This window comes from Ammospiza caudacuta, chromosome 1 (assembly GCF_027887145.1).
Source record: "Ammospiza caudacuta isolate bAmmCau1 chromosome 1, bAmmCau1.pri, whole genome shotgun sequence".
In the NCBI taxonomy this organism is placed as follows: domain Eukaryota; kingdom Metazoa; phylum Chordata; class Aves; order Passeriformes; family Passerellidae; genus Ammospiza; species Ammospiza caudacuta.
The window spans coordinates 98,563,791-98,576,217 of NC_080593.1; the positions used below are offsets into that span (position 1 = coordinate 98,563,791).

The 12,427-nt window shown below is 37.0% G+C and overlaps 1 protein-coding gene across 1 annotated transcript in view; it reads left to right on the top strand.

Moving 5' to 3' along the window:
* The window catches only part of CD226 (CD226 molecule), a 35,745-nt gene that overhangs the window by 16,180 nt on the left and 7,138 nt on the right, over nucleotides 1–12,427 (top strand). The window contains 2 exon segments of the mRNA XM_058804729.1: nucleotides 8,430–8,613; nucleotides 8,615–8,774. Of these exon segments, the coding sequence (XP_058660712.1) occupies nucleotides 8,430–8,613; nucleotides 8,615–8,774 (344 nt within the window).

Genomic DNA, 12,427 nt, shown 5'->3' on the forward strand with positions numbered 1-12,427 from the left:
GCACCATGCCTTTGCTACACATCTAGATAGAAAGTTGGAAGTCTTCAGTAGTGAAAAATTATATTATATATAAACTAATTAAAAACTGTCCTTTATGGCAGAACAGTGTTGCATGTTTATTTACATTAAAACAAATGAAGTTATAATTACCTGGAATATTTTTGTCCTGTGTTTGTGTTTGCCTTTTCAGAACTGTTAATTTTAACAAAAATTTCTATACATTTGGAAAATAATGTTTATTTTCTCAGGAATTTTATTCTGGTTAGGTGTTAAAATAGTGTTAGTTTGACTCTAAAATTTCCATGCTATGCTCTGAGTAGAATCAGAAAAAAATATTTAGATGTAGTGGCTTTTATATCCACAGTGTGAATTAATCAGACTTGCATAATTCCTTGGGGTCTTTTGTTGGTTTTGGGGGACTGGGAGATGGGGTCTCCCCCTTTTTTATTTTTTTCCTGTTTTTTAATTGGGAATTGTCGGGTTTGGGGTTTTGTTTTTTTTTAATTTGTGGGTGAATTGTTGTTTCTGTCAGTCAGTGAAAACGGACCATTTTCTCAGGGGATGTGTTTTGCTAGGAACTCAGAATAAGAATGGAAGTTCATTAATAGAGTATTTAAATGCCAGATGTACCATGAAGTACTCCAAATTTTTAAATAGAGTGATCAACCTCTTCTGTGATAGCAGAGACAGAGCTCTTCTATTCTTGGCTAGCATGATGATATCCATGCCACTCAGCACTTACTTCTATATTAATGCTCTTCTGCCTGCCAAAAGCAGCACGTTGCATAGCTTTTTTTCAAGTCCCTATTCACCTGAAATAACTTGCTTTCTATTTATCTCTGTCTCAATTTAGAATGTGATTCATAGGTCTACAGTGAAAAATTATCAGACTTTTAAAGCACATGGAAGCAATAAGTAATCCTGAGGGACCTTCATTCTTTGACTCTTAGATGCTGAGCTCCCCAGAGCCAGAATTATCTCTGTATCTTACATGGTGTCAGCCACATTGTCAGCACCTAATTAGAAAGCAAGAAGATGGAGACAAGTGAGGATGCCTTTTTCACACTTCTGCTGTGATTATTGACCTGTTAAATGCTGCTTTTCTTACTTTTTATCTTTTATGATGAACTAAAGATTGGATGCCCCTTCGCTATAAAATGCTAAAAAGAAAGAAACCAAGCCCTGTTGGGAGTACAAGAGATATTTCCTCTTCCTTTCTGATGGAAAAGCTTAGATCAAAAGCAGTTCTAGAATTGTGGAAAACTTAGGCTGGAAGAGATGTTTCAAATTAATTTCATCCATCTCTGCCTTCTGAGGCAGGAGAAGCATATTCTTAATGTGTCTGAGAAATTCCCACATTGGAAATGGATGCATAAAATTCTTGTGAGGTCATACTACAGCATGTAACCAGCCTTACAAGGAGTTTTTTTTTCTCATTGTATCTAATCTAGATATCTCTTGGTTAATAGTGACTTTATTAATTGCAGTTCTCTCTCAAAAAAAAGGAAGAAAGTGTCATGTTCATTTTTTCACCCAGAGAAGTTGTGGATATCCCATCTCTGGAAATGTTCAATGCCAGGCTGGAAGGAGCTCTGAGCTACTCGGTTCAGTGGAATTTGTCTCTGCCCACTGCAAGGGGGCTGGAATTAAACCATTTTTAAGGTCCTTTCCTACCCAAGACTTTTATGATTCTATACTTCTGTGATACTTCTGCACTAAACAAACACAATTCTTTCAGCTTTTCTTCTCAGTTCATGATTCTAAATTTAATCAGTTCTTGTTCTCATCTAAATTTTCTCCCATTTGTGTAAAATCTTATTTTAAAAAGATAAATAGTATGAACTATAATAGTATGTAATACTCCCTCTAAGGTCTTACCACTTCTAAAGGAAGCAGAAAAATGTTTCCTTTGTCTTGTATGTAACTCTCTGTTGACATACCTGAGAAAATTTTTCTTTTGGAAACAGAAAACTTGATAACATTTTCAATATTATCTGGCTAGCAGTCAGAGAATCTAGATCCTTTTGTTCATCTCTGGGGAGGTTTTTGAACTTTTTATTTTTTTCTTTTCTTCTTTTTAATTCTTAACATTCTGAACATACAGTTAGTTACTAAGAATAATGATGCTATTAGGTACTCTTGGTTACTTTGTTTGCGTTGGAATGCGTTAAGGAAAAAAACTTATGCATTGGGCTGTGTTAAGGAAAATTTTAGTATTCAGTGAAGTGAAAGGTGAAAGCTGAAGTGAAAGGTGTGCAATTATATGGACAAGAAACACCTTGAAAGAAAGAGAACAGGGTACAAGGGTGACCATTCCGATTATCCCTACACAGGCAGGGAAATGCCAAGGGGGCACAAGTGGAATCTAATGGGTTAAACACTTTGTTTGAGGGCAAGTATTCTGCTACCTCTGTAAGTCAAAGATACTTCATCTTGTCAGCTACTCTTCCATAATTTTATGCCACTGCAGCCACCACTTGGAAATTCAATTTAAATAAAGTATGGTATTATGTCTACTATCCAGCATAACTGCTGTGACACCCAGTAGCTAAATCCAGATCCAAGAGTTTTGTAACTTTGTTTTTTGTTTCCCACATAGTAAATGTGATGGATGAAATTTTGAGATAATGCAATTCAGAAATCATCACAGGATGGAATTGCATGGGAAAGTAGAAAGTCTACAGTGACAGCTTTAAAGTATTCACAATTAAGGAGATAGTTTTGTCTAGGACAGATGGAATAATATTTTATTTGGGGAAATACAAATTAACTTATTGAATTAACATAGGCAGACAAAAAGCAGAAGATAAAAAGAATTAAAGATTCAGATTTTTAAACTTCCAAATACTCTAAAGGAAATCACTAATGGGTGATTACTATTTAATGTCTGAAATGTTCCTATCTGCAAAAGCTTCTGCAGCTGCATATATTCCTAATGATGAATCTCTCTTTCCGCTAGCCCGTAAGACAGGAATAGAATTTATAATTTAATACGGACAAAAAGAAATGTGAAGAAAACTTTTGGTAAAAAATACTGATGATATATTGATTTTTTTCTGTTTTCCTACCAGGTGCCAAGCTGCATAACAAACTTATAATGAAAAAAATTAGGTATTTCTTTCTTCACCAGTATTTTTTCGGCCCACAAAACAAGCCATTCAAAGGATCAGAGAAGTGAGACAGCAAATTCCCCATAGTGTGTCCTCCTGCTACACTCCTGTCATGTAACACTTCTGGGGCTGGGCAGCTTGGGTTTGTGCCTGTCCTTGGCACCTTTGTACCCTTTGCCTTGGCACCCGTGGCTTTCACTCTTGGGAAACGCTGGTTCCAATGGTCACCCTTAGGATCCAGCCTGATTTTTCACGCCCCTTGCCTTCCCCTCTCCCCTGCCTGTTTTCTTCTCCGTGGCTTCAGCTGTGCCCCCCTCTGCTCTGCCTGCTGGACACCCCTGAAGAGCCTTGTGGCAGGCGTGAGTAGCTGGGCACAAATGCACATGCACACACACAGACAGACAGACACACACAGACACACAGACACGCACACACGGGCAGGCTGTGACATGCGGTGTCTCAGCACAGCATTTCTCTCCCTTTTGCCCCTGTGAGACAGCACAGCTGATCAACAGTAGGTGAAGGCTGAGCACAGTGTCCTCCTGCCTGTGTTAACTCCTGTCCGCCCCTTTAACTCCTGCTGCTGGTAAAATTCTCTTCATCCCGAACCAGTGGAATTCCTGGATGGGGTGAAAGTCTGGAAATCTGACCTCTCAGATCTTCAAGACCCCTCTGCAGGTAAATCTTGTCATAGTGCTCATTCAACAAATGACTTCTTCCCCAGCAACCAAATTCTCCTTGCTGGAAGTTCATAACTGTTTATACCTCAAGAGAGGATGATTTTCTCATTCTTATTAGAACTCTACTTTCTCCCTCCCTCTCTTTGACTTCTCCCTATCCTTGCACTCTAGGTAACTAAAGTTCAGCTTACAACAGGAGAAAATCAACAAAAATAGAATATATACAAACAACTGCGGCTGGGAGGTGAATTACAATTGTGTGCTCAATGTTTAGTGTATAATGCAGAATTAATAATTTGTACACAAAGAATCACCAAAGTTTTCACAATATAATTTAAGATCTATTTAAAAGGATGTTATGGTGGTTTAACAGGAAGTAGGAAAACAGATGTTTTAATGATATAGGACTATAAATACTTTTATTTCAACTTTCATTATTTGAACAGCTGTTATTAGTAAAGTGCATTCTTCAAACACAACAGTACTGCTGGTTTCTGGTCTAATTGTAGAACTGGTGTCAGTAGCTCATTAAAACTGAAAAAAAAAGAGGCGAACCTGTGTTTTTAGAAACTTAAAATCATGTAGTATGTGCTAATACAGTTGGAAGACATTAGTTTAGGAGCTAAATATAATGCATTATTTAGTCTATTCAGGAAGGGTGAAAGGGTCACTCAAACTATTTTCTCTTCTGAAAATTGATTTACATGATAAATAAGGAGCCCCAGAGAAAGTTTGGCTTCCTAAAATTTTAAGCCTCCTTTTTGTGTGCAATTATTTTATTTTGTCACTGCTCATTACAAGCAGAGGAAGAAAACTGTGTTTGTGTGTGGAGCTTCAGCAAACTGAGTGGGACCTGGGAACCTCTCTCGGCTGTAGACCTGAGATGGCTTTGCAGTTTTGAAAAGTTTACTGAGGTCATTAGTTATTCCTGATAGAGAGCTTTTATTACTTTTTAAGGGAATGAAAGAATCTCTGAAGAAACAATATCAATTGATACTATCAGAGGCCAAAACAACAACAACAAGAAACTAAACAAAAACAAAACCCCAAACCAAACAAAAATGAAGTGGACATGAAAAAACTGAAAAAGTCTGAAAATCTCTATCAATGAATGGGGACTAAACTTTCACATAAGACTTATTTTGACTTCTAAATGATTGTAGCAAGGGTGGGAGGGGATGGGGAAAAATTATACCATTATTTTATTATTCCTTCAGAAGATTTTCTTGACTTCAACTATTTCCCTGCCGCAGAATTTCAGTTCAGTTGCTTGATTTTTTAAATCTCGGAGAGTTCCTTTACACTCTTCTATGTGTCTATATTCCTGATATTTTCTTTCCAAGAAAAACATTGAAAGATAATGCATTCTAAAAATATGAAATCTTGGGTTTTTTTTTTCTCCTTTAAATACCTTATATCAGATAGTCATAGGCAAAGTATGGTGAGATAGCATGCTGCCAAAAGAGGTTGGTGGAGGATAACAAGCATGTGAGCACTTCCCTTCTAAGGAGAGGCCCATGGACCTATCCTGAGCGCTGTCACCTCCTCCTACTTTCTGTTCAGGAAGCGGGATGGTGCGACCATGGGCAGAGCAGACAGCAGTGGCAGTGTCTGGCATGAGCAGCAGGAAGGCAGAGTCTATTTTTATCAGATGCGAGGATAAATTTTTATTTAACATTTCTGCAAAGCTCACACGTGGCGTGTCACCCGGAGCCGTGCGTGTGCAGGGGTGAAGGAGGGTGGGTGTGCTTTATTCCCATAGAAGGGTTTCTGGGAGAGGGAGGTTTTCATCCCACACACACCAGGCTGAAAGCAAAGAAACTGTGTTTAGAAAGGTGCTAAATAAAGTAAGTGATTGAACAGAGGAGAAGGAGGATGAAAGAACTATGCTGAAGCTGCTGTCAAAATAAAATGGGACAATTGCTTAAAACAAAAGCCTGGAATACTGTAGGGTACTTAGAAGATTTAATTAGAACTACGTAGGCCTGATTTGCCATTGTTTGTACCTTATATAATCATATAAATTGTTCAAGGTACCATATGGTAATAAGGGGAGATATTTACATTATTCATCAAGATAGAAAATACATTAATATTGCTACACATATTCAAATAAAATATATATGCAAACAAATAAAGAAACAAAAAAAAAGTCATGGCGTCTTTCTATCGTGTTTGAAAACGGTCATGATAGAATGTAGAGCAGCCAAGAATCTCCAAACTTTCTATTTTAATTTGGCTGTTTGTACCTTGTTCTCATTATTAACATACCATTTATTATTTGTATGCTTGCAAGTTATACAGTTGTATCAAGATTTCTACATGGAAAATCCTCACTGAATTTGCAAGGCCACCTTAGCTTTGTAATCTACCTGTTATAGTGTATTACAATGTTGTAGCATTATATACCATCAAGCAAGTGGGATATATTGTTCAGGAAATATAACACAGGATAATTTTAACACAGAATAAATTTTAAGACAGACGGGATTTTCATCTGTTTGGTGGAAATGTTTTATCTCTTTGTTCCCAGTTGACCATATGTGCAATGTACAATTTTCTAGCAAATACATGGCAAAGCAGCTGGGAAGAAGGCAGGTTGTTGTAACGTCCTATCATTTAGGTCAGGGGGAAGTGCTCTGGAAGGTGGGAGGTAGCATCATCATACACAAAATTTCCTGTTTTGCATGTTCACATAGGAGAAACACCTGGAGTTCAGGGTGACCCTGTAATGAAACAATTAAGACAGCGAGGATGTACGCAGGAGAAGATGGGGAGATGTCAATGCTCCTGAGGGGAATGTGGGCAGCAGCAAGGCTTGCTCTACTGGTGGAAAACCAGAGAAAAGACTGCACAATGAAGGGCAAGACTTCTTTGGCAAGAATATTGGTTTATTGTAAATCCTGCTGTTGCTGGAAGTTAGTGGTCTGAGGAAAAGATCTGACCTTTAAGAATATGGTGTTTCAGGGAGAGGATGGGTTTTGATCACTTTTTCATTTATCCCTCTTCCCTAGCAAATCTGAATGAATCTGCTGATCTGTATCTGCAAGGCATATAAAAAAATTACCTGATTTAATATAGTGAATTTTGAGGGAATGCACTTTAAGGAACCTATTTTGTAAGTGTAGAGTCCCATCAAAGCAGTCATTCAGTTTAATTTGAATAATACTTAGACTTTCATAAGTAAATTCTTGCTGGAATTTGCATGATAACTTAAATGATTATCCAGCCTTTGCAGTCAACTTCAGTAATAGAAATTTAGCTGTCTTTGGCAAGCTGTGTAAAGAGTTAATTAGCTTCACCGTGTTATACCTTCTGTTTGGTTTAGTGAATTTATCTCTCTTCTGTCCTTGGCTGTCATTAACTTTCAGTCTCCTTGATTGCAGTCTACATGGATCTTCAAGTTCTTCATTAATTATTTTAGGTAAACTCATTAGACAGTGTTCCTTTTGTCTTTCTACATTTCAACATTTTAATCATATTTCAGGTCTCCAAAGACAGAGGGAATGTAATTTTTCTGTGCTGTATTCCATTGATAAAAAATTGCAGGCTAGACTTTTTCACTCTCTGTTTCACAGAGACTGAGAAGCTCTCTGAAGTACAGACTCCCACAATGGAGTCTCCATCCTGTCAATATAAACGGAATCACTTATTCCTAGGTAGCCTACTTACCTTCCAGTTGTTGCCACGGAGAGAGACAAACACATTAAAAATATATTATAGTGACTTTTTACTTAAAAACATCTAATGTAAAGAAATCTCATTTAAGAACTTGAAAGATTGATCCTTTTACAGTGTAAGAAAAACAGTGTGATCATTAGTCTTTTCCAGCATTAAAGTCTGCAGCAAGGTGACAGTGCTCATCCTAGATTATGGGATACAGAAATTACAAAGCTGACTTTAGAAATCAAATGGCTCTGAATGTCAGAGAAATTGACAATCTTTCTATTGCAGACTTTTAAACATTTCTTAAGTAGAAAACAGTAAATTATATTAATAAAAACAATAACTCAAAGGGATTTCAGTCAAAATTATTTAAGATATATCTATGGTTTCTATGTGGTTGAAGTCTTGAATTTGTCTGGAAGTCTTCTCTCATACCACAGACAGACCATACAGACTTTTTCCCAAGTAGAGTGTATGAATAGATAAGTTTTTGGTTTTTTTTTAATTTAGGTGGTGTGAGTTTTGTGAATGGGAGAATTGCAGCTCTTAGGCTGGAATGTCTTTTAACATAACTTACTAAAGCATGTCCTGAGGGTCACATCAAACCATTTTCTTATTATAATTAGCGTGAAAGAAGAACAAGATTACACTAAGTTTAATCAGATTGGCCCCATAATTTATGCTGCTGAATATTTGCTGAAACTGTTAACAGAACATTCATGTGCTCAAAGTTTACAGAAATAGCCTTCTTGCAATGTCATCACAGACTCAGAGTTCCATAAAGACTGTTTTGTCTAAACGTGCTCAAAAATAAAGTCATAGATAGGTATAAATTGTATTTTTCAGCATTTCAAATTATTTCAATATCATTCTGCTGTAAGTCAATTCCATTAATATTTTCTGTACTGGAGCTGTGGATACTAAACTTCCCTTGAATTAATTATAAGTAGGTTTTTTGCTGGGTTTTGTGTTTTTCAACAGATGCTTTTGAAGTGTCTGAGAGACAAAATAATCCCTTGTTTACCAAGCCAGGAGGAAATGTTGCCTTTACTTGCCCTGATAAAATTGGAGAATCAGTGCAGCAAGTGATGTGGGAAAGGATTAAAGCAGATTGGGTAGATTTTGTCATTCTGTGCAACTCATCAAGAAAGCAAAGCTTTTTTTGCTTTAGATTTCAAAGAATGTACACCAGTGGATTGCTCTGATCAGGAAAACTCCAGGTTTGTCTTTCAAAACATTACAGCCTCTGACTTTGTGATATACTTCTGTGTAGCTGCTGGGAGAAACAAAAACTATATGATGAATTTTACTGCGGCTGGTAAGTACAGGAGAAAATGGTAAATGTTTTCAAAATATGACCTTCTGAGGCCTTAGCACTTTTAAACAAATAAAATAACTCTTAGTAACAAGTGAGAATTTATTTAAATACCACATTCCAATTAGCAGCATCTAAAAGATAGCAAATTTAACAATAAATCTTATTTTCTTGAAAATAAGCTGGGTTTAAGCTTGTCTCATCTCATTGCAGGACTTCAGACCTGAAACTGGTTTGATATTAACAAGAATAGAATAGAATAGAATAGAATAGAATAGAATAGAATAGAATAGAATAGAATAGAATAGAATAGAATAATGGAATTATTTAGACTGGAAAAGACCTCCAGGATCATCAAGCCCAAACTTTGACTGGGCACCATCTTGTGAACTAAATCAGTCCTGTTGTTTCTTGAACACCTCCAGGGACAGTGGCTTCATTGTCTGCCCGGGCAGACTGCTTCAATGTCTGACCACCTTTTGCTGCTGTCCAACCAGAACATCCCTGAAGGTGAAGCTTCTGAAACTCAGGATTTAATTCCACATTTACTTCTGTTTTTTGTTATGACCCCCCCACCAAAAAAAAAAAAAAAAAAAAAAGACTTGGTTTTGCTTCTTCTCTCATTTTGATTCTCTTCTCATTTTGAACACCTAATCCTTGCGCCACCCCAGACCATCTTCTGTTGCAGCATTTGGTCCAGCTTTTATTGCTCTGTCCTTGTTCCTAGTGATACATGAGTGTTTGGCAGTGCTGTGGCATGGTCTAAAACTCCAGAATATGTTTAAACTCTGATATAGTTAATTGAGAAGAGGAGAATATGCTTGGAAAAAAACCCATGATGGACCTGCTTTACTTTGAATACTTGCCCACAAAAATCCATGAAAATGAGCAGAATGTGATAAAAATACAGGAAACAGGACAAAAAGTCCTCACCTCTAACAATTTTAAACATTCAAATTTCAAAGTTTTGACTATATTGATGTAATCAAGCATGTGTTATTTGTGGAACAATATAAATATTTCCTTCTTACTCCCAAGTGCAGTACTTCTAACACCAAAATGAAAACATATAGTCGCAAAAAATACAGTAACCTTCAGAATGATCAGTTCTACCGACACAAAATATTTCTTCTCCAAAAGTAGAGAGTTTAGTTTCCATGCTTCTTATTCTCTTGAAACAAATTCAGTTTCTGATTTTATTCCTAGCAACAATAGCATAGTTGTGGCTGTTTATTGGAGAAAAGAATATGAAAACATTGAAGAATATGAAGTACAATATGATTCAGAAAACACTCTATTGTATTCCTTTTAAGCCTTCACCCTGTATCATTAAGTGCATTTTGTTGAGTCTTCATTAATTTCAAAGAAAGTGAAATATCAAAGATTTCCTATTATTTCTCTTCAACATTTGGAACTTTTTCATAAGATACAATCAATATTTTTTGAGTGATATGGAAAACACAGTAAGTGGAGAGAAACAGCAGGTCAAGCATGAGCTCCCACTGCACCCTGCGGCACAGTGAAGTCTCTCACAAACTCATGAGTGACTTGCTCTGATTGATCCAACAGTTGTGGCTAGAATTAAACAAACTGCTGCCAGAAACTTGCTGCACAATTTTAAAATTTTTTTAATTTTTTTTTTTTTTTTTGTGTATGTTCTACCAGTTCAATCATGTCATTTTCTTTGGCTTAGCATTACAGCTAAGCCACGCTCCAGCTCGGATTTTCTACCAAACTCTTCCAACGCTTAAAGCCTGTTGGTGTGATTCTGCATGGGTGAAGCGATTCTTCTCGCCTTATCCAGTTCCAGAGTTATTTTGAAGTACTGAGCCTAGAAGGTGGGAGGAGAGCAGGAGAGCTGCTGTTTAGGTTTTAGGTTGAGAGAGTAAGAAAAAAGATAAGAACCCCTCTTTTTTTTTTTTTTTTTTTAAAGCTGTTGCTGAGAGGAGCTCAAGAACTTTTGAAGAGCAGGAATCTTAGGTGAAAGCCTGTATTAAGAGCATAGGATTATTTTCAGAAGAGCTGGCAGTCCAAAAACTGCTGATTCTGAGAGGTGGTATGGTAGAAAGAAGCAGCTTGCTTCTTGGCTAGAGGTGAATGAATTTTTGCAAAGAAAATAGCATGGAATTCTTGTTAAGAAATAAGGGAGGGAGGAAGGAATAGATATTCAAGCATAATGAAAACAGTTCTTGTAGTTGTTTCAGTAAAAGCCAGAAAGCTGCATTAAATGCTTTTGAATGTTAGTGAAAATTAAACCATGAGATTAATTCAGTGTCACTAAGTTTATCCACTCTGTCCCACTAAATATTGTGACTGTTGTTTTCCAGAAACAGGAATTTACAAGTTAAATTGGACTTCTGCAAATATTTTTTGACCTCAAAACCTGGAACATTGAAAGCAATGTATTTGTAAAGTAGTGTAGTTCTTGTTGGATGACTCTTACAGAAACAGCTGAATATTACATATTTATACAATGTGTTCAAGAGATTTTGGATTAATTCTTCACCATATCTCTCCTTCTAAAATTTTTTTCAGTTTGGAGATCAGTCACGACACCAGATTCCACATCTGAACCCATTTTCTGTGCTTTTCTTACTATGATTTTCCTTTGAGACAGTCTTTGAAGAAAGGAAACAGACTTGCAATCCACATATTGTTTCGGTAGGTGATTGGGAAAGAATGGGACATGTCGTATGAAAAGACTGAAAAATTAGCAGGGCTGAAAAAGAAGTACTTATTCCCTCCTGAAGACACAGACATTTTCAGAGGTTTAATTTTTTTTTTGTAGCAAGTTCTCTTAGGCAAAGTAAAACAGAAAGGTGCTTTTGTGTGGTGCCACTAGATCTGCAGAATGTGTTAGTCGTTGTATTTACATGCATGTTTAAAGGGTTACATTACAGTTTGTGCTAGGCCTTTCACCAGCTTTGTTGCCCTCCTCTGGACACATTCAAACACCTAAACCTACTTTTATATTTTTGAGACCCAGAACTGCACATAGTGCTCCGGGTGAGATCACACCATGGCTGAATACAGTAGCGTAATCTTCATCAGCATCCAGATGAAAAGCAGGGAAATACTTGTACTGTCTCTGGGGTTTATCATATGTTCCCTGAGCGCTGGAAGGCGACAGCAGTGCTTCTGGGCAACAGGAAACAGGCAGAAAATAAGAGCTGCAGTGAGGGGTGAGGAGAACCAGGATAGGAGTGAAATTATCTTCTTTCTTCCTTCATGAAGTCATTGAGTATGAATACTAGGTATCAAATCATCTCTGTGGGTCTCCACGCAATAAACCACCATTCCCTGGGCTCGAATGCATTCATGCTGGATTTCTGCCTTTCAGCTATGGGGAAAGCTATTTCAGTGATGCCCAGTTAGGATACCATACATGCCAGTCCAGCAAGGCATGTGACAAAATACATGAAGGTCTTGGCAGAGCAGTTTGAATCTCTTGCAAGGACAGATCTCCGGCCCATCAGTGCTTCCTCCTCAAAAACCAAACTTAGTGCACTGAAGGTTGAAATGTGTCCTGCAAAAAAATTTCCCAAACTTGCAGAGAAATACTAATACTTGACAGAAATTGTACTGATGCTGAAAATATACTTAATAACCTCCTGTCAGAATAATACCTTTGTTGAGAACATAAGAACTAAAGAGAC